Source organism: Theropithecus gelada, chromosome 5, assembly GCF_003255815.1.
Source record: "Theropithecus gelada isolate Dixy chromosome 5, Tgel_1.0, whole genome shotgun sequence".
NCBI lineage: Eukaryota > Metazoa > Chordata > Mammalia > Primates > Cercopithecidae > Theropithecus > Theropithecus gelada.
Window position 1 is genome coordinate 2,839,206 of NC_037672.1, and position 25,081 is coordinate 2,864,286.

Here is a 25,081-nt window from a genome sequence, read left to right on the forward strand (position 1 = left end):
CACAGTGACTCACAATTGTAATCCCAGCACTTTGGGAGGCTGAGGCGGGCAGATCATCTGAGGTCAGGAGTTCAAGACCAGCCTGGCCAACATAGTGAAACCCTGTCTCTACTAAAAATACAAAATTAGCCAGGTATGGTGGTATGAGCCTGTAATCCCAGCTATAGGAGGCTGAGTCAGGAGAAGTGCTTGAACCGAGGAGACAGAGGTTGCAATGATCCAAGATCGTGCCACTGCATTCTAGCCTGGGCACCAAAGTGAGACTCTGTCTCAAAAAAAAAAAAAAATACACACACACACACACACACACACGCAACGTTAGGGAAAAGGGATCACAGCGAATGCATTAAGACAGCAGAAAGACCTAACCCTCCAGTGCTGAAATGAGTGGACAGAGGGAAGGGACCCTGTTGTGCTGACTCAGCCTTGGTGGGTCTCAGCTTGTGGCACCCGCTGACAGATGGTGACGGGGTTCCTGGGTAAACGAGGGGCCTGAGGACCCCCAGTGGTGCACAGAGGAGCCGTGATGGGGGCCATGCCTGGGCCCCGGTGTCCTTTGCCCCGACCCAGGAGCTTGTCCAGATGAAATGCCGTAAAGTGCCTGGGCTGAGCCCGAGGTGTGTGCGGAAGCTTCATGGTTTCGTGTGGTCCGAGGGAGGCCACCATGGTACAAAAAGTACCACAGTGATGAGTAACAGGGACAGATGATGCAGGAGGCTCAGGCCACTTACTGCTACAGGTCCCAAGACCTACCTCGTAGGGCTTACACAGGTGCCACACAGGGTGCCCGTCATGGTGGCTCCTGACCTCTCCCGTTGGCTCTGGGCAGGAGTAGTGGGGCTGGGTTTCTCTGACTGGTGCCCCTACTGCATCCTGCCCCAGCACGAGCCCCATGGCCTCGGCATCCCCACTCTGTTCCTTTGTCACCTCACCATGGTGCTGGGATCTGGGATAAGCAGGGTGCTCTCCACTTGCAGGGCCTAGGGACCCAGTGCTGGGCCAAGTGCCTATGGCCTTGGGAATGGTCTGGTTTGGTCCTCAGAGTCCTGTTGCTAATAAGCGCAGAGGGGGAGGGGGAAGCAAGGCTCAGGGAGTGAAGTGACTTGCCGCCAGTCTCCAGCTTAAGGGAGCAAGGCTGGGAATGGAGCCCAGGCGTGAACGGTGCCCAGGAGCTCAGCCCAGGGAAGGTGTGAGATGCTGTCTGCCTCACCTGGGCATGTGGCCTGGACTGGTGATTCTAACTAGGACCCATCTCTGTCTCTCATGTCTGAAGGTGTGTGCCTTCTCTTACCTGCAACCCCAGGGCCTTTGCACAAGCTGTGCTCTGTCTGAGACACTCTCCATGTAATCCCATGCTTGGCTAACTCATGTGGAAGATTGCTCCCTGCAACCCCAGGGCCTTTGCACAAGCTGTGCTCTGTCTGAGACACTCTCCATGTAATCCCATGCTTGGCTAACTCATGTGGAAGGTTGCTCCCAGGACGCTGGCGGATGTGTCAACGTGTCTGGGTGGAACAGATGTCACAAGGATGTGAGTCAGAGGTGGCTGCCTCCCCAGCAGATTGGGAGCCCAGACAGAGGGTAACAGCAGCTTGGATCCCGGGTGCAGGGTGTGGCATTTGCCTGTAGGCGCAGTGCCCTGAGTGCTTCCCCTGTGCCCAGTATCATGAGACTTCAGGCCGAGTGGAGTGACACTGTGTAAGAGAGACAGGGTCCGTCTGACCAGCCCCACCATGACTCCAGCCAAGCCCAGTGAATAGGTGGGCTACCTTCCACCATTCTCTGGCTTCGGTTTCCTGCTCTTGGTTTCCTCAGCTGCCTGGTGGGTTCCACTGCAACTCTCTGGGGGTCTCCTTCTGTCCCGGCACCGCCTGCTCCTGTTCCTCATCCGAGCCTCTGTGGATGCGTGGGCTCCGCCCTCTGTGCAGCCTTAGCACTGAGTCCTGCATGGAGCAGGCCCTGGGACTGCCCCAGTTACTCCTGGGACACTGACGACTGAGGCTCTGCTTCTTTGCCAGAGTTTTCTCCAGGGTGAGCACCAGACCACTGTTTCTTCAAGGGAACTAGCAGCATCGAGTGGGACCCAAAAGGGGGCTGTGGCCTGGGAGAGCTTCCCAACCAGCCTCCCCGGGGGCCGTTGGGATCAGTTTAAAACAGAAGCAGCTCCTAACTCCTCAAGGGTGGGCTGGAGTCCCTGCTTCCCCAGGCCTTCCTGTCCTGCTGAGCTGGGCCCTATGGTAGCTTCCTCCCTGTACCCCACATGGCGTGTCCCCTGGCCTCCTGCCCAGAGCCCTGCGCCCTCCACAGAGGCCAGGGCCCACCCCCACTGTCCTTGAGGGTGGTGGGCTTCCTTCTGAGAGTGGGCCTGGGGCTTTTCCTCTCCTTCTTACCCGCCCCAGACCCAGGCTCAGCAGGAAATGTCTGGTAGGGGCCCTGCCAGGGCCATAAGGCTTTTGGGACACCCTCATGTTGTGTGGTAGGGGTGGGCCAGGTGGCCCCAGGCTCTGGGTGACACTAGCCATGCTGGCTGGGTGGTCGAGCGTTGCAGCTCACTCAGCCTTGATGTCCTAATCAGGAGAACAAAACAAGCAGTTGGTGATGGAGTGGGCACGTAGCTAGTGCATGAGTGGGCACGGAGCTAGCACACTCGGAACACAGTGGACATTTCCTTGGGGGCTCTCTGCACCTCTCCTGGTCCAGCAGCCTAGCCCTCCTATCACAAGAGGTGACCATGGTCAGGGAAGCACCCCCAACCTTCACACCCACTGTGCCCGTGGCCCAGGCGTCCCAGGCATCCCAGGAGGGTCTGGCTGGCGGGAGCCCTCTGCTTCTGCTTCCTCTAGATAAGGAAGGTGCCCGGCAGATTTCCCACCTAAGCACACCCCCCGGGCCTGGAGGGTCAGCAGCCAGCTGGTGTGGGCGTGGGGTGTCCCAGCCACAGCTGCTCTGCTCAGTGAATGCTGCTGTCCTTGCCTGTAGATGAGGATGCTGGGGCTGGGAGGTCACCCTGGGGGCCCAGGCTGCACTTGGTGGGTGCAGAGCCCCTGGAGTGCCCCCCTCCTACAGCCAGGGGTCCCCTGAGATGGAAGAAGTGGGGTGCCTGGGGCTGGCTAGATGGTGTAATTCAGCACATGAGCCCGTGAACTAGGCCCCATGGAGAGTAGGGGTTCCAGCCAGCTGGGGTGTGGACAAGGTCTATTCATGCTACAGGAGGCACCTGGTGCCAACGTCATGCTGGGTACTGTTCAGGCGCCAAGGGCATGGGGGACGGACATGCAGAGATCTCTCCCCACAGAGCTGGTGTCTGGGGAGGGGCAGATGGACAACAGACACGCTGAAAATGCCACAGCATCAGGGGGTGCCGAGTGGGGGCCACCTCTCTGAGGAGCGGGGGCCCTGCCATGGACTGAGTCTGTGTGGGAGAAGGGCCAGGGCCTGTGGGTGGGGGTCCAGCCCAGGGGAGTGTGGTCTAGATGAGGGGCCAGGGGGCAAGGGCTTGGCAGAGGAGTTGGAGAGGGTTGCGTTCCAGGTGGAGGGCACCACTGCTGCCAAGGCTCAGAGAGGGAAGGGTGTGGCACTGGGAATGTGGCTCTGTCTGTGCCAAGGGCTGCAGGGAGATGCGTGTTCTGGAGGCCAGGCCCGCAGGCACGAAGGGAAGGCGCAGCCGGACGCGAGCAGGGCGGTTCCTCCCTTCCCTTGACGCCAGAGCGAGCCCAGCAGCCAGCTGCCCCACCCCCACTGCTCAGGTGAGGAAACTGAGGCTGAGAGTGGGCCACAAGGCCAGGAGGAGGGGACTGCACCAGGCTTGTTCCCACCAAAGCCTGCAGGCTGACCACGGCTCTATTCTGCCTGCCAAGGTCACATGCATGGAGCGGCCCTCTTGGGCGGGAGCCACTGGGTGGGGCAGGACTGCCGCCCTCGGGACCCTGCAGGGCTGGGGCATAGGGTGCCCAGGCTGGCTGCGGTGGGGTTCAGTGAACCCTTTCAGGCCAGGAGAGGCGAGGCAGGGCGGGGAGGAGGTGGGCCCCAGCCTTGGGTGGGAGCCAGGAGCTCGGGGTGGTGGACCCGGCCCACCTCACACATCAGGACTCTGGAGAATTTTTTCTCAAGTGATTAAAAGGTGGAAACTCGTCAGTGTTTATGAAGAACTGAAGTGTGAATCCTGAGCCGCCTCTGCTGCTTGTGGTTTGAGACCGGAGAGTGGCTCCAGGGGAGCAGCAGTGCCAGCCATGGCTTGCCCCAGACCCACCTCGCCTCGCCTCACCTCACTGTCCCCAGCCCCACCTCACCCTCACCACAGCCTCACCACCCTCGGCCTGGAAGCCGCCCTGGCCTCCTGCCTCCAGCCAGTGTGCTGCCCCTGCCTGGCCAGGCCAAAGCTCCGCCTAGGGCCGCCCTCTCCCAGGTGTGGAGGCCCCTGGGCAGTCCTGACTGCCATGCCCATCTCAAGAACCCTTGCTGGGGACAGAGACACCAGGCCTGGGAGAGGAAGGCCCAGTGGGGCATTCGGGGATGTGAGAACATTGCAGCTTCCCTCTGAGGACAGAGCTTGAGGGCCAAGCATCCACCAACAGCTTGGCCTTGCCCTCTGAAGCCCAGGTGCCATGCAGGCAGCTGTGCCTACGGGGCCCTTGGCCTGCGCTTTTCTTAATTCCCTCTGTCCGTCGCACACAGGAGTGGCCTGACTCTGCCTCCACACTGCACCGCTCTGCGAAGCCCCTGGGGCCTCTGAGCCCCGATCACACTGTGTCTTCTGGGAACACTGCTAACTCCAATGCACCAGGCTTTCTCTGTTTTGCAGTGAGCAGCCTCACGTGCGTGCCCAGGGCTGGCCAGCAGCTTGTCTCACTGGGCAGAGGTCCAGGGGTGTGGAAGGGCCTCAGCTGCGGCCGTGCTGCACACCAGTTCTTTGAAAACCTCTCTTGCTGAGAGTCCGATTAGCACTAAGTCACAATTTCTTCACTCTAACCTCTGAAGAATGTACTGGTTACAACCTTGCTAGGGTCTGGGTCTGGCCTCATGTGTGGACATGACAGTGAACTCATCTGTTTGTCTGTCCTTCTTTTGGGTCCTGCCATGGGCCAGGTGCCTACCTGGGCCTTGGGGATTCAGTGGGACTTGGACCCGTGGGGAGTGCCAGGGACACATGGGGTGATGCTGGTGGCAGAACTGTGCCATTGACTTGGAGATTTCAGAGAAGGGGGCAAGGTTTTAGATGGTTCCGTCCTCAAAGGATGAGGGAGCATTTAGTTTCCATGTGGAGGTGACTGCAGGTACCAGGATGGGGCAAGTGCATGACAGGTCCAGTGTCGGGGGCCCAGGGCAGGAAGGGAAAGCAGGCGCCACACCCCGTCCACTTGGACAGGGAACCAACGTTGCCGCTGCACCGTGGTGGATTTGGCCTGAGCCAAGGAAGGGCAGGCCAAAGGGGTGAACGTGAGGCCAAGAGGTGGGGTCAGCAAGCCTGGTCGGGGTGGGTCAGGTGTGGCAGGTGAGGCTGGTGGACCCTGTGTGCAGGAGGGTGGGAGGTGGAGAGCCTAGCCTTCAGGAGGCTGTGGGCATCCGCGGAGGCGAGCCCACAAAGCTGTGGTCACAGCCTTGTGGAGCCTGCTTCTCCCTGACAGGCACACCCACACTGGGGGTCAGACTAAGTGGAGTCTGCAGGTCATCCTGGGGAAGGACTCAGGTGAGTCTCTGTGTGGATTCATTTCCTGGGCTGCCCTAACAAAGCTCCACACACAAGGGGCCTGAAAACAACAGAAATGTGCGCTCTCACAGTTCCGGAGGCCAGAAGTCCAAAGCGGAGGGGCCTACAGGGCTGCCTTGCCCCAGTGACGCTGGGGAAGCCCCTTCCTCCCCACCCAGTTTTTGCCGGTGGCCGGCGATCCTTGGTGCCCTTGGCGTGTGGCCACATCCCTCCAGCCTCTTTTCCATCCTTACACGGTCCTTTCCAGGCATCTTCTCCTACTCCATCTCTTACAGGACAGTTGCCATTGGGTTTAGGGCCCACTGGTCAATCCAGGATGTGCCGCTTAACTTAATTACATCTAAGATCCTTTTTCCAAATAAGGTGTTCACAGGTTCTGGGGATTAGGATGTGGACAAAGCTTTTGGGGGCCACCATTCAGCCCACTACACCATGTGACCCCAGGCAGGCTCCTGCTTTGTAGGGTGCCCTCTCCCTCTGCCCCAGTTGGGTAGTGCCCAGTCCGAGTTCCCGGGAATCCTCCCGGTCCCACATCACAGGACAGCAATCAGAATGGGGCAGGGAGGGAAGGGGCTTCTGGCTGGGGAGAGTCTGGGAGGGTCCCAGGGCTGGCTGTGGAGTGGACCCAGGCCCTATGGGAGGGGCTCATGCAAAACATCTTATTTTGAGAGCTTGAGATTTTCCCCTGTGGGGGTGCCCACCTTCCCCCAGGCTCGGTGTCCTCCCTCCCTCCCCTGGGCTCAGTGCCCACCTTCCCCCAGGCTCAGTGCCCACCCACCCTCCTGGGGCTCAGTGTCCACTTCCCCCAGGCTCAGTGCCCTCCTTCCCTCCCCTGGGCTCAGTGTCCACCTTCCCCCAGCTCAGTGCCCTCCCTCCCTCCCCTGGGCTCAGTGCCCTCCCTGAGCTCGGTAGACCCTCCTTGACATGTTCAGCACCTGAGCCTCTCCTGAAGGCGGCAAGCAGGCACCAGGCTGGGTACAGGGTCCCTGGGTGCCAGTCCCCATGCCACTGTTCCCTAGCTTCCTCTCTGAACCCCAGAGATGCAGATGGCAACAGGACTGTCCTCTTGGGCTGTAAGCCTTGAGATGAGGCAGGGGCTGTGAGGCAGGAGGTGCCAGGGCAAGGCCAGCTCCGTGGTGGCTGCAGACACCACCCACTGTGCTGGGTGTTTGCCTTACTCCTGAGTGGGCTGAAGGCCTCCAGAACCCAGTGAACACTCCCTCCCTCTTTTTTTTCAGGCTGACCCTTGGCCCTCTGCCTGCCCTGCCGGCTGGCTCCCACTCATCCTGGTAAGTGCCCTGTGTCTGGCATGGTGGGAAGTCCTCAAGCCTGGCAGTTTGAGGCACCAGCTCAGGGCAGGGGAGCACCTGCGACCTGGGAAGGATGGAGAGGGACACCAGGGCTGCCCAGTGAGGCGGCCCCAGCCAGGCCCCGCTGCACACACCCCCTGCCTGGATGCAGGCATGGGGTCATCTCCATGGTTACCGGCACAGGGTAGAGGTCAAGGAGTGGCCACGGTTGAGGAGGGGAGAACGGCCTGTGTTTAGGAATATGAACGGTAGTGTCGTATGCCGCAGGGATGAAGGGGAGGTGAGAGAGCAATTGGAGAAGCTAAGGCCCAGAGAGGAGGGGTCTGCAGAGGTCACCCCGAAGCCCAGGACTTCCAGCTCCAGCTTCCTTCTGTAGCATCCCCCTGTAGCATCACAGCACCGGACCAGGGTTGCAGGGGATGGGCCTGGGCCAGGGTGGGTGGGGCTTTTGCTCGCTTCCGCCTTGCTGAGTTTATGAGTGTGGGGCTTTTGGCGGAGCAAGGGCAGGGGCGAGCCTGGTCCCTGCTTCCAGCTCAGGCCTTGTTCGCTCTTGCATTTGCCTGTCCAGTGAGGGGTGGCGTGTTCCTGAGAGCGCTCGCTGCCTCTGGGTTCTTATCCTCACGGGTTGTCATCCCCGAAGCTGTGCGTTGGCCACCTCATTGCCTGTGGATTCCTCCCAACCCTGGGGTTGCTCACCCCAAGCCCCTTCCTCCTGTGGCTCCCTCACCCCGTCCCCTTCCAGCAAACCCTCCCTCCTCCATCAAAGCTGGGCCCCTCCTCTGGGAGGCGTTCCCCAGTCCAGCACCCACAGGGCCTGGCTCCTCCTCTGGACCCTGCAGCCCTGACTTTGTCTGAGAACTGCCTGCCTCATCGTCCAGGCTGGGCCGTGGCCCAGGAGTTCCTCACCTGCTGTTTGATCTCAACCCTGCTGCAAGGAGGAAGGAGAATGGGAAGAGACCCCCCTCTGTCCGTGCCCCCCTCGCTGCCCTGTCTGTCTGCCTGCTGTGGCGAGCCTTCTGCTGAAGGTGTGGTCTGCCCTTGGCCACCTGAGGGGACTGAGGCTGGCGCAGGCTGGGGACGCCAGGGTGGCTGTGCATGGGCTGTGCCCATGCTAAGGAGGCCCCAGGCCTAAAAGCCCAAGCTCCTCACCCTCTAGGAGATAGCAGGAGGTCTGCAGCCCAAATGGTCCTCTAGGGCGGCCTTGGCAGTAGGGCTGGGGCTGCAGATACTGCCGGGGAGATGGAGGCTTCTTAGCCTGGGAGCTGCCCTTTTTGACCTGACACTTAGGCCTATGGGACAGCTTGAGACCTGCACAGCTGGTTATGGGGCTGGGGTCCAGGGTTTGTTGGGAGCCTGGATTCAGGGGGCCGTGCCCTAGGAAGCCTGGTGGGCAAGATGAGGCCCCTGCAACTTTGTGGCCCTGTGCTCTGTGGCCTCTGTCACCCTCAAATCCTGCTGTGAGGGTGGTCCCAGGCCCCAGAAAGCCCCTTTCTCCAGCTGCCTCTGCCCAGGGGTCCTGTCCTCCCTGGGCAAGTTCTGGGAGGAGAGGCAGGGCACTCAGCACCCAGTGGGTAGAATCCCCATTCCCCCTTCCCGGCTCTGGGCCTGGACAGGGCACCGAGCTTGGTGGGAGCAGAGCAGCCCTGGGAGGAGCGGGATTCTGAGCAGGCCCTGGGGCAAGGGCCGGTGAGTACGGGAGTGTGCTTTGCCACTCAGCCATAATGTGCTTTCTAGCAAACCAGGTATCAGCAGAGCTGGTGTGGGTGCGGGGACACGAAAACACTGAGGGTGGGGTGGGAATTGAGAAGTGCCGGAGCCCAGGCCTAGTTCCTCAGTCCCTTGGTGTCAAAGGGCACAGAGGTGGCCACCTTGAAATTCACAGAACCGGGTGCAAGACATAACAGCCCTCTGTGTGGCCTCAGATGGCAGAGCAGGAGGCAGTGGCTGCCCTGGCAGGAGGAGCGTGCTGGTAAGGTGACCCCATCCCTGTGTGTGCTGTAAATGCTGCTCTGTGCTGGGCCTGACACCCAGGGTGCAAGTTGTTTCATGGTTTGCTAGGGAGAAGCCGAGTATGCAGAGGTGGCCGTGGGGGGAGGCAGCAGGGAGCTTCCTCCCAGGGGTGCAGCTGGCCTTGTGCTGGAGCCAGAGAGCCCTGGTCTCTGACCACAGCATGGGAGGGCAGGAGCAGTGGAAGGCAGGGGCTAAAACCCGGATTGTGGATGAGGGGCAACTCTGGGCCCCAGGCAACTTTCAGGACCTCCCGGGGCAGAAGGCAGGAAGTGCCAGCTACTTGGTGCTGCCCAGGGAGCAGGGAACAGGAAGTCCCGGGTGGGGAGGAAGCACTGGCGGCCACAGGCCTCAGATGCAGCAGGAGTGAGCTGTAGGCACAGCTGTGGGGCAGCCAGGCGCGTCAGCCCTCACATGTCTGGGAGATGCAGATTGCCTGGGCTGGTGGCCCCTGAGCCGCATGGCCTCCCTGGGCCTCAGGACACCGGCCCCGAGCAGGTCACAAGGACGGACGGCCATGTGTTGGGTCAGCACCATCAGGTCAGTGGGGTGGCCCCAGGCCTGGGGGCTCGGGAGGCGGCACTGGTCTAGCACCTGAAGAACCAGTAAGGGGGCCCCACGTGGGAGCCAAAGCCTTCCTTGGGGCTGGCCATGGAGGCCCACAGGAGCTGGCCCTGGGCCTGCAAAAGGCAACAGGCTCTGAGAAGAGTGGTCTCTGTCTGGCTTGAGTAGCCCCTGAGCTGGACAGGCACAGGGGGAGCCCAGAGAGGGAATGTGATGTGAGAACACCCCTCACCCACCCCCGTCTCGTGCGGCCGATAGGGAGGCAGGGGCCAGCCTGTTGGGGTGGGGCCTGGGTCCGAGAATTTCCTGGGATACAGCCTGCAGGGTGGCCTTGGTGTTTGGGTCCTAAGTACACACATGTTGTGTGTGAGAGTGTGTGTTTCTGTGTGTGGGGGACAGAGAGAGCTGCACAAGGTCCCTGCTGCCCACCTGGGGAGTGCCATGCTCTGAAACCTGGTGCATTGTGGAGGACCCACAGGGACCTCAGGGACTGCCGGGCTGGGGCTGTGCTCAGGAACCCCAGGCTGTGCCACCCTTCCCCTAGCCGGCAGTGCTTCTCTGGCGTAGCTGGTTACTAGGCCTTTACGGGAAAATTTTGGTTTTGATTATGTTAACAGAGAAAGATTCTGGGAAGAGGAAGGAAACGAGGGAAACTGAAAGGGAAGAGCAAACAGCTGTGGGGAGGCAGGGCAGCCAGGGCTCCGAGGTGGAAGCCGCCCCATCTGCGCATCCCACCCCCGCCACCGGCCACCCACTGTGCGCCAAGCTGGGCCAGTGGCTGTGCTGGGCCGGGGGTGGTACATAAGCCACCATTTACTGGCTGTGTGACTTTGGCCAAGTTTCTTCGTCAGTGACTTAGGGAGGACTCTGGTTTGAAGCTCAAGGTGTTGGATGATGAGGCGATCACTGAGAAGCACAGAGCTTGGCCCACAGGGAGTGCCTAGTGCACTTGGCACAAGGCCTGATCCTCTCCCAGCCTCTATACCCGAGTCTGCAAAATAGAAGTAAAGTACTGAGCTCAGGTGGACCCTGGGTGATTTAGTGGGTGTGAGGTGCAGCTTGGCACTGGGCCCTGGCAGCTGGGAGTGGTGGTGATGATTCTGTACACAGGCTGCAGGACACTGAGATGCTGAAGACTGCACATGACAGGTCTTGTTGGTGTTTGGAGTCTGTGTGTGTGTAAATGAGTGCTTGCATATGCATGAGTGACTGTGATGAATGTGCATATTAGTATACATATGGGTGTGAGTGTGCACATATGAGTAGACATGTGAGTGCCTGAGTGTGTATGAGAACGTATGAGAGCGAGTGGGCATGTGGGAGAATGAGTGCATGTATATGTGAGTATGGATGGTGTGAGTGTTAAGTGTACATGCATGAGTGTGACAGCATGCGCATATATGAGTGTGTGAATAAGTGCACAGGGTGACCTGGTATCTTCTCCCTTTGGGCTGGCTCCCCAGCCCCAACTTGCCCTCTGACTCCCACAAATGGGGCCAACCTCGTCACCACTAACAGTAAGTCCTTGACCCTATGGTCACATGAGGTGCTGACTCCCTCACCACAACCAGGATGATCCTGCAGGAGCCCAGCCTTCCAGAGCCCCCACCTTGCTCTCATGCAGGGGCTCACGCCTGTGTGCAAGCGAGCCGTGCAGCTCATGTGCACGTCCTGTGTGAGTGCACCACCTGTGACATTAACTGGGTGTGCAGAGACACAGCGCACATGAGGGCCTGCACGGGCCATGACCACACACGCCTCAGGGCTCATGGGGCCCCAGGGTGGTGGGAGCCACAGAGCCTGCATTAAGTGGAACCTGATGGGGTGTCTCTGTGAGACTGAGCACTTTTTACCTGCCTGCTCTGCCCCCGACACCAGGAGCCTCAGGCCTTTGGGTCATCTGAACCAATTGCAACTTTGAGAGAAGGTAGGGAGATAAGCACAGAAACAGAGACCTGGAGAGTGTATCCCAGGTGCCCCGCCTTCCCTAATGTGCACGTGCACACATACACACACGCGCACAAGTATACAAGCTCAAATGCATATCCCCACGTGTGCACACACGCAAAGATCACATACTTTCTGGAAGGGCTCATGGAGCCCAGCAGCTACCACCAGCTCTGGCCACCCAACGCTGGCCCCTGTGTCTCCAGAGCCCTGCCCCGGAGAGCAGCTGCAGAGGTGTCAGGGGACTCTGAGAGTGGACTCCTCCATACCCACTTTACATTGGAGGAGGTGGGAGCTCAGTGGAAGAAGGGCCCCGGGGAGGATGTGAACCCAGGTCTTTGGCACTCTCCCTCACAGCTCCTACCCATGTTAACTCAGCCGACACCGCAGAAGCATGGTGACAGGTCCCCACCAGGGTGTCTGCCTCTACAGAGGAAGGGACTGAAGCACCCAGAGAGCTGGCAAGTAGGCCTGTGGAGTCCCCTGGAATGAATGAATGGAATTTAACCATCAGGTCCCTGGAAGAGGGGCTGGGCACTGAGAAGTGCAGCCAGGGAGTCCTGGCCAACTAGGAGTGTGGGTGCTCCTTGGGGATGGCCCTTGGCTTTCCCGAGCACAAGTGGAGCTGGAGTTTGTGAGCTGGGCAGAGATTCCCCAAGAGTAGTATGGTCACCACGGCCTCCATGGCCCATCGTCACCCTCAGCCGACACTTCCCCTTTCTGCTTTCAGCCTGGCCTGGCACTGGGCTCCTGGGCAGGTACCATCCCCTGGCACATGGCAGGGCCAGGTGGGGCAGAGGCTAGTAGGGTGGCAGGGGTGGGTTTCCCCTTGAATGGTCCCTCCTCTGGAGAGGGGCTGCGGGTGTCAGTGTCTATCCCTGAAGTGAGGAATTCCCAGGGGAGGTGAGGGTGCCACATGACCTGACCTTGTCATGACCTGCCCTCCTGCCCAGGGTCAGCTGATGATCACCTAGGAGGCTTCATCCTGCCCACAGCAGGACAGCAGCCAGGCAGGAACGAGCCCCTCACAGAATTGCGCCTGGCTATTCTAATAATTTTTAAGTGGATTCCTTGGAATATTCTGTATGTAAAATAATCTAATCGGTGACTAATCGCACTTCTTTCTTTCCATTCCGGATGCCTTTTATTTCTTTTTATTGCCTAATTACTCTGGTCAAAATCTCCAGTACTCTGCTGAATAGAAGTAAAGCCTGCCCCTACCTGACCACTGAGCTGGACCCATATAGGACTGTAACCTGTCCCTGTAACTCTTCCTGCTGAGCCTTGTCCAGGTGTGGAGCCAGGAGGAGGTGGTGGGCTTCATCTGTCCTCACAGTGGCTCCTCCCACTTCAACACACAGGCCACGTCTTCTTAAAGCTTTTGGGTGGCGGGGGCCCAGTAGGGAGTGATGCCCCAGGGTAGGGGCTCTGTTTCAGCTTCCTGTGCCTTCCAGGAAACTTGCAGTCCCCGTCACCCATGGGGTGAACATTCCATCCTTCTTTGTGGGCTCCCTGGGTTTCCCCCCTAGGCTGGATCTGAGCTGGTGAGCATGGGAGACAATGACCACCTAGTGTGGTCAGTGTTAGGGGCAGAGAAGGCTATGCTCGCTCCAAGGGAGGGACACAGGACTCCAGAGAGGTTATGGGAGACTGCCTGGAAGAGGGAACGCTTGAACTAACTCTTCCTTTCATTTTTGGATTGTTGCTAGTATATAGAAATAGAATTGATTTTTGTATGTCGATCTTGTATCTTGCTACCTTGCTGCTCATTCACTCTAATTTTTTTTTTTTTTGAGATGGAATCTCGTTCTTGTCCCCCAGGCTGGAGTGCAATGGCGCGATCTCGGCTCACTACAACCTCTACCTCCTGAGTTCAAGCGATTCTCCTGCCTCAGCCTCCCAAGCAGCTGGGATTACAGATGCCTGCCACCTTGTATTTTTAGTAGAAATGGGGTTTTACCATGTTGGCCAGGCTGGTCTCAAACTCCTGACCTCATGTATTCCACCTGCCTCAGCCTCCCAAAGTGCTGGGATTACAGTCGTGAGCCACTGCGCCTGGCTATTCTAATAATTTTTAAGTGGATTCCTTGGAATATTCTGTATGTAAAATAATCTAATCGGTGAATAATCGCACTTCTTTCTTTCCATTCCGGATGCCTTTTATTTCTTTTTATTGCCTAATTACTCTGGTCAAAATCTCCAGTACTATGCTGAATAGAAGTAAAGCAGACATTCTTTAGTTGTTCCTGTTCTTGGGGGCAAAGCTTTCAGTCTTTTACCACTAGGTATGTTAGCTTTGGGTTTTTCACATATCCGTTTATCAGACTGAGGAAGTTCCCTCCTATTCCTGGTTTGTTGACTGTTCTTATCATGGAAGAGTGTTGAATTTTGTCAAACACTTTTTCTTCATCTGTCAAAATCATGTGGTTGTTTGTCCTTTATTCTATTGATATGGTGTATTACATTCATTGTTTTGAATATTAAACCATCCTTGCATTCCTGGGATAAATTCCACTTGGTCTTGGTGTAGAATCCCTTTTATATGTCGCAGGATTCAGTTTGCTAGTATTTTGTTGAGGATGTTTATGTCTATATCCATAAGGGATATTGGTTTGTAGTTTACTTGTGATGTCTTTGTCTGATTTTGGTATTGGGATAATGCTGGCCTCATAGAATGAGTTCCCCTCCTCTTCTATTTTCTGGAAATTTGTGAAGCAGCTGTGTTCTTTTGAGCCAACTTTTGAGGGCTGGGTTAGTTCAATTTCAACTTTAGGCTGTGGCAACAGCATGGGCTGAGGCCTGCAAGTGGGTGCTTGCTCGATTCAGGTAACTGGAGCCATAGGGTCCGGCTGGCATAGGAGCACAGAAGGTAGAGGGCAGGAGTGACTGAATCAGGGAGGGCCAGTTTGGCATGAGGAGGCCCTAGAGGTTTAGCACTGAGCAGTGATGGGAATGGTGTGCATGTTGATTCTATGCTGGGTGGGGGGCTGGAGGCCTGGGAGGCCTGAGGAGAGGAAGTGGAGGGGGCTGCCAAGAGGCAATGGAGAGGGGCCTGGCAGGGTGGCTGGAAGGAGGTGGGAGCCTTGAAAGCTGGGTGCAGTGGGAAGCCCAGAGAGTGGGCCTGAGGTGGGGCCTTGAAACCAGGGTGGGTGCCCCAGATGGACAGCTAGGTGAGGTCAGGCCCAGGCTTATAGAGCCACACCTGTACCTGGTCCATCTTGGTGGCAGCCTGTGTGCAGGTGGAAGATGGAGGAGGCAGGATGCCTGGGAGGCCAGCAAGGGCCTCTGCTGGCCTTTTGCCACCCCAGGGGACTCTCCTGGGTGAGGCGCCTGCATATGGGCAAGCAGGTGGGAGGTGCCAAGGACCAGACCCCTGGCTCCTTGGGGAATCTGGGGCTGAAGGCCCAAGGAGTCCCGCAGGAAGCTGAGGTGAGGGCGGGGCACGTGCCAGATCCCTTGCCCTGCTGCCGCCCTCCATGCAGGTGCCGTTTTAACAGAGGCCACTTTCCCGAGGGAGCTGGTCAGAAGGGCCGGACGAGATGGGACCTGGGCAGGGCCTCAGAGCCGAGGCTGTCGTGCCCGCCGTGGATTTCCAACCAAGCTGTGTGGACTCGCAGGTGCTGGGGGAGTGGAGCAGGAGGCTTCGTTTGCATCGAAGGCTTCTTGATTCCGCTGCACCGACAGAAATGGGCCTCCTGTCCCCAGCGCCCACCACCCTCCTTGCAGCGTGGGGAAACTGAGGCCTGCAGGGGGCGGCCGCGCACGGTGACGCAGCAGGGGGCGGTGCCGGGAGGGGCGGGCCCGGGATCCTCACCTGCCCGCCCCGTCCCCCGCCGAGAGGGGAGGAGCCGGCGGCTGCCGGGCCAGGGCCGGCGGGCGCGGCGGGCATGGCGGGCTCCGGGCCGCGGCCGCGGAGCTGGGGCCGGCGGGAGGCGGGCGCCTGGGATGAGGCGGCGGCGGCCGGGGGGCGCGGCCCGGGGCCGTGCCGGTGCTCGCAGGGGAGGCGGGCGTGGACCGCCCCGGGGAAGCCGGCCGTGCCCGCCGCGTGGACGCCGTGAGTACCGAGCACCGGCCCCGACTCCGGGACGCGGGCCTCTAGCTTCCGGGTCTGGACCCCGCGCCCCGACCCCCTGGACCCGGGCCGCGAGCCCCGGGCGCTGCTGGTCGCCCACGCGCTTCTTGGGGGAACAAAGGCGGGCGTGGACCGTCCCAGCTGGCGGGTGGGGGGCTCAGGCCGGCACGGGGCTTGTCGGTCTGCGGGCAGCTCTCCGCGGGCGGACCGGGCACGCCACTCCCCACTGCGTGGAGCTCCCTCGGGCCGAGCGCGGTAGGGCGAGCGCTGGGGTGTGGCGGCGCCTTTGTTCCAAACCTTGGCCTGTGGTTGGGGGCCCTGCGGCTGGGACCCGCCCAGAGGGGCTGGCTTTGGGTGCAGAAGGAGCTGGTGGGGTCCAGCCGGGTGACCCAGGCCGAGGCCGGCAGAAGACAGCCTGATGCCTTGGAGACGTCCTCTTGCACTTGTGCTGGTTTGCTAAAAGCGGAGAGTACTTTTCTTTTTATTTATTTTGTTTTTAATTTTTTATTTTTAGCTCCAGCTCTGTTGCCCAGGCTGGAGAGCAGTGGCCAATCATAGCTTACTGCCTCCTGGAACTCCTGGCTCAATAGATCCTCCTGGATTAGCCTCCTGCAGGGACTATAGGTGTGCACCACCAAGCTCAGCTAATTATTTTTTAGAGATGGTGGTCTCTATGTGTTGCCCAGGCTGGTCTTGAACGCCTGAGCTCAAGTGATCTGCCTGCCTTGGCCTCCCAAAGTGCTGGGATTACAGGCGTGAGCCACTGTATCTGGCTGTTTTATTTATTTCTAGAGACAGTGTCTCGCTTTGTTGCCCAGGCTGGAGTGTGGTGGTATGATCATAGACCACTGCAGCCTCAAACTCCTGGGCTCCAGTGATCCTCCTGCCTCAGCCTCCTAGAGCAGCTGGGACTACAGATGTGCCCCACCATGCCTGACTAATTAAAAAAAAAAATTATTGTTTTTTTTTAGAGATGGTGTCTTTCTATGTTGCCCTGGTTTAGTTTTCTTTATGTGTGTTTTTTGGGGTTGGAGCTGTAGTGGAACCAGTCCCAGCCCCACTGGGCATCTGGATCTGACCTTAGCTGCTCCATTAAGGGCTTAACAGGACACTGGCCACAGGCCTGCTCCCATCCAACTCCACTGGGGCCCCAGGAGGGACCTACCCAGGATGGAATGAGGGCAGGCACAGACCAAACAATGCAGGGTGGGGGTACTGTTCACTGGGATCAGAGGTGAGGAAGATGCTGGATTTAAGTGGGCAGTGAGGGTGCCTAGCAGAAGAGGAGACTCTCAACCTGGGTCTTGATGGATGAGTAGAAGTTCTCTGCATGGGAAGGGGTGGAGGTCATTTCAGGCAGAGGAGGAAGCATTAAACACATGGTGGATCTCAAGGAGAGCAGCTGGAGCATGAGTAAGGGGGGCTGGAGTAGGGGGCAGGGCATGACGTTGGGTCTGGTGGGCCTGGGTTAGCCCCAAGGCAGTCACTGGTCCTCCACTGACTGTGTGGTCCTTGCTTGGGCTCAGAGGGAATGGCAGTGATATCCTGGGCTGGTGGGTTGAATAGCAACCAACCCACCAAATGGTGGTCACGGCCACTGCTGACCACAGTGTGCTGGGTGCTGGGCAGGGTATCCACTCTGTTCTCCAGCAACTGAGTCTTGGGTTCTCCCAGGACGGGAGTCCAGGTCGTTTGACCTGGGAACTGGGGACTCTTGGCTGCTCACTTGCCTTCTTCCTGTCTAGGCCCCTTATAGGCTCATCTGGCACTGGGACTTGAAGTAGTTATGGCCTGAAGTCTGACTTACCTGGGCTGGGGTTTTCTGAGTTCTTTCATCTCTACCCAGCCCCCACGGGGCCTTGCACTCAGTTGCTGTGTGCAGAATGAACCAGTGGAGAGAAAGGGCTGCACGTAGCGCTCAGGATCCTGGGGTCGGGTGTGTGGCCGAGTGGACCAGGGGCTGACTGAGTGGACCAGGTGGCTCTGTCTCTCCTTGGGGTCCCACCCGGAAGCCCAAGGCCTTCAGAAAAGGGGTTTCCTTGCCTGTCATGGCCCCACCCTCCATGCTGTGTCCTGGATCTTGGCAGTGTCCCCATGAGCGCCCTGGCTCAGCCATCTCTTGCCTGACCGTAGCTGAGCCTCATGCCTTTGTTCTTTATTGCAGCTTCATGGCGGCTGAAGAGATGCATTGGCCTGTCCCTATGAAGGCCATTGGTGCCCAGAACCTGCTAACCATGCCTGGGGGCGTGGCCAAGGCTGGCTACCTGCACAAGAAGGGCGGTACCCAGCTGCAGCTGCTCAAATGTGAGTCCCCAGGGTGGCAGGGAGCACAGTGGGAGGGCGTGGGGGCAGGGCTGGCCATGTACATGTACGTGAGCATCCTCTCAGCCTCTGCTTCCTCACGTGGTGGGCCCTCTGGATTTTCCCATTCCCTCTCTGGTGGCTGGCACCCCTGGAGAACCAGAGGTTGACCTCCCTAGCCCCCAGGACTGTAGCAGGGTTCAGGGTGGTGCACACTGCTGGCCAGCTGGCAAGGGGAGCTGCAGCCTGCAGCCAGGACCCGGGCACCACAGGTGGCCAGGTAGGTCTGGCCTCTGGTGCTGCCCTCACTGAATCCATGAGTGTTCAGCGAGTTAGTTGGTCACTTGGCCCACAGTGAACCTATGTGTCAAGTCCTGGCTGGGTGCTGGACCTCTGGAGCTGCACAAGACCCAGGCTCTGGCCCCCAGGACAGCTGGCTGAGAGGAAGAAGCAGCCCTCAGGCTCAGGAGATGGCCAAATGCTGAGATACTGAAGGCCAAGAGCATCAGGGCCTGAGCAGCAGGTGCTGCGTGCCTTTGCAGTAGCAGTACTCTCTGCCAGGGGCTCCCTGGCCGGGCCACCTGATTGAGATGTCCAGGCTGGACTGATTCGTTCCTTTGAGGGCACTGGTTGAGCTGCTCTCCTCTGCACAGACAGCCTCCTTGGAGGAGCTATAACTGGCTTGTCACCCAGCCTGGGAGGCGCTGCTCAGGGCTGGGGCAGTGGAGCTGGGGTGGTTTCAGTGTAACTTTCCACCTAGGGGTGGCCCCATACCAGTGGCCCCTCACTGGCAAACTCTCTGGGCTCCTGAGTCTCCCTCTTTTACTTTGTTTTTTTGAGACAGGGTCTTGCTCTGTTGTCCAGGCCGGAGTGGAGTGGCACGATCATGGCTCACTGCAGCCTCAACCTGCCAGGCTCAGGTGGTCCCCTCAGCTGGGACTACAGGCATGCCACTATGCACTGTTAATTTTTTCTAAGTTTCTTGTAGAGATGGAATTTCATTATGTTGCCCAGGCTGGCCTGGAGTTGCTGAACTCAAGCGATCCACCCACCTTGGCCTCCCAAAGTGCTAGGATTACAGGTGTGAGCCACCGCGTCCAGCCTATTTTTAATTTATTTTTATTTTTTATTTATTTATTTTTTTGAGATGGAATCTGGCTCTGTTGCCCAGGCTGGAGTGCAGTGACGTGATCTCAGCTCACTGCAACCTCTACCTCCCAGGTACCAGTGATTCTGCCTCAGCCTCCTGAGTAGCTGGGATTACAGGCATGTGCCACCATGACCAGCTAATTTTTATATTTTTAGTACAGACTGGGTTTCACCATGTTGGTCAGCCTGGTCTCGAACTCCTGACCTCGGGTGATTCCGTCTCAGCCTCTGAAAGTTCTGGAATTACAGGCATGGGCCACCATGCCTGGCCTATTTATTATTTTTATGTCTCACTCTATCACCCAGACTACAGTGCAGTGGTGCAAACATAGCTCACTGCAGCCCCTGGGCTCAAGTGATCCTCCCACCTCAGCCTTCCAAGTAGCTGGAACTACACGTGCATGCCACCATGTCCGGCTAAGTTTTGTATTTTTTGTAGAGACGGGGTTTCACATGTTGCTCAGGCTCACCCCATCTTTTATTTTTAGAGACAATCTCACTCTGTTACTGAGGCTGGAGTGCAGTGATGTGATCTTGGCTCACTGCAACCTCTGACTTCTGAGTTCAAGCAATTCTCCTGCTTCAGCCTCCTGAGTAGCTGGGATCACAGGCATGCGCCACCACACCTGGCTAATTTTTTATTTTTAGTAGAGATGGCGTTTCACCATGTTGGCCAGGGTGGTCTCAAACTCCTGAACTCAGGTGATCTGCCCACCTTGGCCTCCCACAGTGCTGGGATTACAGGTGTGAGCCACCGCGCCTGGCCTTAGCCCCCCTCTTTTAGCTCTGATGTAGAGGGAGCCTCCAACAGCCCTGCAGCACCTAGCAAGTCAGCTGTGGCCTCCCTGGGCCTCTGGTCCTGGCTCTGCCTTTCCTCGTGGTGGCTCCACACAGCCTCCCACATCTACCCCTTCTTTGTGGGCAGCCAGGCCTGCCTTCAAGTGGCGCTCGGGCTAGCCAGTATGACCACACATTTTTCCTTATTTGGCCCCAGATTGGGCTCCTGGGGAGGGGACAGCATGCCTACCTTGCTCCCTGCTCTTCCCTTTGGCGAGGCTTGGAGGCAGGAGGCCTGGCCCCAAGTTGCCCTGGGGAGGGTCCTCACAGGGGGTCTTGGCAACCACCCCTCCAGGCTCACCCTCCTGCCCTTGCCACCTCCCACAGGGCCCCTGCGCTTTGTCATCATCCACAAACGCTGCGTCTACTACTTCAAGAGCAGCACCTCCGCCTCCCCGCAGGGTGCCTTCTCCCTGAGTGGCTATAACCGGTAAGTGCCGACCTGCCTGCTGACCTCAGGCCCCCACAGCCAGTGGGTCCCTCCCGGCAGAGCCCTGGCTGGGCCTAAAGGAAAGTGCTTTCCTGAAGCAGCCTTCGTGCCCATCCCCTGCCCTCCCTGCCTAGCCTCCATGGTGCCTCACCCTCTCCATAGGTCCTGCCCTCAGGCCTAGGACCTTGGGTGTACCAGGGTCTTCCTGTGGCTTCGTGCACAGGTCACAGGGGCCTGGACAGCCTGCTCTCCAGAGTCTCCACTTGGCCACCACCCAGTGACTTCTGCATCCTTCCCCTCTGCCAACCTTGCCCCTTCACCCACCATGGCCTCTTTCCAGGCAGCCCAGACCCCAGCCAGCCCAGGCCCTGTCCCAAACTCTGGCCCGGCCCCAGGATCCCCTGCTTCAGGGTCCTCCCAGGCTGGGATCAGTTTCCAGCTTCACACATGTCCTGGGCTGGGCTCTATCCAGTGATGGGCCATGAGGTGCCCTAGAAGGCCTTCTGCACTAACAGGCAGGTGGGCAGTGGCCAGGTGGCAGGTGGGTGGTGGCCAAGTGACAGGTGGGCGGTGGCCAGGTGGCAGGTGGGTGGTGGCCAAGTGACAGGTGGGCGGTTGCCAGGTGGCAGGTAGGTGGTGGCCAGGTGACAGGTGGGCGGTGGCCAGGTGGCAGGTGGGTGGGGGAGTGCGTTGGCACAGCCTATGGCCTGGGGCCCACGCAGAGAGTTAATGCTGGCACCCAGCTCTGGTTCTGGGTGCCACCCCACCAGAGCCCTGCACCCCACAGCATTCATCTATGCCTCTTAGCACCCCTTAAGGGCTCAGCCCCTCCTGCCTATGAGGAATCAAGGGTCACATGGTGTCGGTAGCGGGACTGGGGCCTTCGGAGTGACTCTAGGCCCCGGCCTGCACCCTGGCCACAGGCCTGGTAGGGCAGCCTTGTTAGAGCACCCAGCCCCGTGCCAGGCCCCCAGGCTGGCACAGAGCTCTGGAGTCCCCTGGGGAAAGGCATTCCCTTTCCACAGACAGACACAGTACCTTCTGGCCTCTAGCATGTGCCAGCCATGCCGTGAATCCTGGGCCCAGTGGCAGATGCAATCATGCCCCGGGGAATTGTCTAGCCCATCAGGGAATGCTGGGCCTGAGGGGTTCTGGCCAGGCTCTCTTATGGGCCATATAAGTGCACCTGCCCGGTGCCTGACCAGCAGGGCTTCCCACATGATGCACTTTGTGATCTCAGTGCAAACCCCACATTCTGGCCATGTGAGTGGGCCACAGAGCAGCCACAAGTCATTCCCTGAAATGCACGCAGGGCTGCCGCTGGGCCGCAGGGGCACGGAACCCTGTGGGGGCCCCCAGGCAGGCCAAGCAAGCCTGGGCAAGTGGGGCCAGAGGTGGGAGGGTGGCGTCCATGTAAAGTGGCATTGGCGGGCATCGAGGCAGGTGTGTCCTTGTCTCCTGTGCACTGCTGCCTCTAGGAAGCCCACGCAGCACCCCTCTTCCACGCCCCTCCATGCCCCCTTATGCCTGCTTGGGCATGAAGCTCACTACCGGGAGCATCAGCAGCCCGGGCCCACCCTGATCTGCCCGCTTCCGCTGGGGCGTGGTGCTGGTGCCGAGATGCGTTCACGGGTGGGGGCTGTGGGAAGGCCATCCCTACAGCTGTGAACCAGGCCGTGACCCCTGGCGCTGTGCCCCCAGGGTGATGCGGGCGGCCGAGGAGACCACGTCCAACAACGTTTTCCCCTTCAAGATCATCCACATCAGCAAGAAGCACCGCACGTGGTTCTTCTCGGCCTCCTCCGAGGACGAGCGCAAGGTGACTGGGGGTGTGGGCCTGCAGGCACCAGGCTGGACCCGCCTCGGGGGCTTGCTGGTGCCGGGGCTCTGGCCTCTCAGCCCCGAGCAAGGAGGAGGTGTGGCCAGGACACAGGCAGCTGGGTGGGCACCGCCCCTAGCCCCATCCCCGTGCCCAGAGACTGGTGCCAGCGCCCACACAAGGAACGTGCTGTCCTGGGAGGTGCCCCTGTGGGCTGAGGGGAACCACACAGCCATGCTGTATCCAGCTGGGTCTCCTCCCCTGACCTTGGGAGTCACAGCAGAGCAGGCAGGGCAGCGATGGTGGAGGGGTGTGGTGGGGCCCACCCTGGTGGCACCGTGCCCACCGCAGCCCCGCTGACCTGCAGAGCTGGATGGCCTTGCTGCGCAGGGAGATTGGCCACTTCCACGAAAAGAGAGACCTGCCCCTGGACACCAGGTGAGCCCGGGCCCGGGGCGTGCCAGGCAGTGAGGGCCCCTGGGGCGCCTGGGCCTGACCCGGGTGTCCGCCTCCCAGCCCCGGGCTTGGCATAGAATTCTCTCCTTAAAAGTTTCCGGGAGATGCCAGGCGGGCCCCGCGTATGGGTGTGCATGCATCTCTCTGCTTCTGTCTACCTCCAGCCCTGTCTTGTCACGTCTTTTCTGTGTTGCTGCCATGGGTAGTTCCTGTTAGGGGATCATGTGTGTTTATACATCCGCCACCAGCAGCAGCTGGGCACTTTGGGTTCCCAGCCCCCTACACCCACCCTGGCTCACCCGGAGTGAGACCAGAATGAATCTCCCGGCGGGTCGCTGCTGGGCATTCGGAGCCTTGGCAGCCTGCCCCGTGAGCTGGCCCAGTGCCCAGCAGTTACTCTCTGGATTGGGACTGCCTGGTCCGAGATGGTGTGGAGGGAACAAACCTTCCTGTCCTTCCACTGGTGGGGACAGGAGGCCCAGGGAGGGCTGGGCACACCCAAGGCTGCCCTGCAGGTCCCTGCCTGACCCCGAGCTTCTGGCCCCTGGTCCAGCCTGTCCTGCCTCGGACCCAGCCCAGAGTCGCCCAAGCCTTCTTGAGGCAGGAGCAGGTGGAGAGGTGGGCACAGTCAGGGCGGCCATCCTTGTGGGCCAGGAGGGATACCCAGAGGAGGCACCACAGCCTCCAGTTCTCGTGTCTGTCCTTGTAACTGTGTGTGCATGTCCGTGTGTTGCTCCATGTTTGTGTGTGCATGTCTGCATGTTGCTTTGTGTGTGCCTGTCCACGTGTTGCTCTGCGTCTGTGTGTGTATGTCCCCGTGTTGCTCTGTGTGCATGTCTGTGTGTTGCTCTGTGTGCATGTCCGCGTGCTTCTCTGTGTGTACATGTCCGCGTGTTGCTCCGTGTCTGTGTGTGCATGTCCGCGTGTTGCGCCATGTGTGTGCACATGTCCGCGTGTTTCTGTGTGTGCATGTCCACGTGTTGCTCCATGTCTGTGTGTGCCTGTCCATGTGTTGCTCTGTGTGTGTGTGTGCATATCCGCATGTTGCTCTGTGTGTGTGTGCATGTCTGTGTGTTACTCTGTGTCTGTGTGCATATCTGTGTGTTGCTCTGTGTGTGTGTGCATGTCCGCGTGTTGCTCTGTGTGTGTGTGTGCATATCTGTGTGTTGCTCTGTGTCTGTGTGTGCATATCTGTGTGTTGCTCTGTGTCTGTGTGTGCATATCTGCGTGTTGCTCTGTGTGTGTGTGTGCATATCTGTGTGTTGCTCTGTGTGTGTGTGTGCATATCTGCGTGTTGCTCTGTGTCTGTGTGCATGTCCACGTGTTGCTCTGTGTGTGTGCATGTCCGTGTGTTGCTCCGTGTCTGTGTGTGAACATCTGTGCTTGTCCTGTGTCTGTGTTTATCCTTGTACTTCCATGTCTGTGTGACAGAGTCCTTGTGTCTGTGTGTCCACATGTCTGTGCGTGTCCCTGTGTCTTTGTGTACATACATATTCATGTCTGTGTGCCTGTGTTCCTGCGTGTGCATGTGTGTGCATATGTGCATCTGTGTGTCTGTCAGTGTATCCATGTGTGCATCTGTGTGTCTGTCAGCCTATCCGTGCGTGCGTGTGTCTGTCAGCATATCTGTGTGTGCATCTGTGTATCTGTCCGTGTATCCGCGTGTGCCTGTGTGTACCTTTGTGTGAGCATCAAGGGACCTCCCAGGCCTGGTGTTCACTGTCCGCCCCAACCCACCCTGCATTGCAGCGACTCCAGCTCAGACACAGACAGCTTCTACGGCGCAGTCGAGCGGCCTGTGGATATCAGCCTCTCCCCATACCCCACAGACAATGAAGGTGAGGAATTTCTCTGCGTCCACTCCCCATCCGCCTCTCCCCACCTGGCCTCTGACAGTGAGGGGCCCAGCCCTCCTCTTGGCCGCTGTGGAGGAGAGGGAGGTGTGTTCGTCTGTGCTCCTTGCTCTGGCCCTTTGGCAGAGCGCAGTGGCATCCCTGGGTTCTGGCCTTCAGCAGCAGGGTCTGGACTCACAGTCCTCCCAGTGGGTGCTCACCCCTTGCCTCCTGGACTCAGCCCCAGGCATGGAGCATTGCTCGGAGACTGGGCCTGGGCCAGTTTGGCTCTCACCCCCGCCCCTCCCATGCAGACTATGAGCATGACGACGAGGATGACTCCTACATGGAGCCTGACTCCCCGGAACCCGGAAGGCTTGAGGGTAGGTGGGGCAGGTGGGCCTGGGGAGCTCTGGGTGCATGGGAAGCAGGGGCTGGGACCGGGAGCAGAGCCCCTCCGAGGCTAGGGATGTTGGCCCAGGTACCGCTCTGGGTGGCTTCTGTTTCCCTGTGGTGGCCCAAGTATTATGAGGATTGGAGCAGAAGAGGTGTACCCGCTGCCGGCTCTGCTTGTTTCCTCCTCCCACCTCCCAGGAGGAAGGACAGGCACATGGCGATAAGTGGCAGGTGGAGCCAGGGCGGCGCTGGGG

At 59.2% G+C, this 25,081-nt stretch overlaps 1 protein-coding gene across 3 annotated transcripts in view; it reads left to right on the forward strand.

The window, feature by feature from the left end:
• Nucleotides 1-25,081, forward strand: part of SH3BP2 (SH3 domain binding protein 2) — a 47,545-nt gene that overhangs the window by 9,959 nt on the left and 12,505 nt on the right. Inside the window, exons 2-8 of one of the 3 annotated variants that reach the window (XM_025386320.1) lie at nucleotides 6,946-6,996; nucleotides 17,772-17,911; nucleotides 20,222-20,324; nucleotides 22,026-22,143; nucleotides 22,511-22,581; nucleotides 24,349-24,437; nucleotides 24,746-24,814. In XM_025386320.1, the coding sequence (XP_025242105.1) occupies nucleotides 17,776-17,911; nucleotides 20,222-20,324; nucleotides 22,026-22,143; nucleotides 22,511-22,581; nucleotides 24,349-24,437; nucleotides 24,746-24,814 (586 nt within the window). In that variant the 5' untranslated portion in view covers nucleotides 6,946-6,996; nucleotides 17,772-17,775. Of the gene's footprint in view, nucleotides 1-6,945; nucleotides 6,997-9,305; nucleotides 9,565-17,771; nucleotides 17,912-20,221; nucleotides 20,325-22,025; nucleotides 22,144-22,510; nucleotides 22,582-24,348; nucleotides 24,438-24,745; nucleotides 24,815-25,081 lie in introns of those variants that run through there. The other 2 variants (XM_025386318.1, XM_025386319.1) reach the window with 2 other exon arrangements.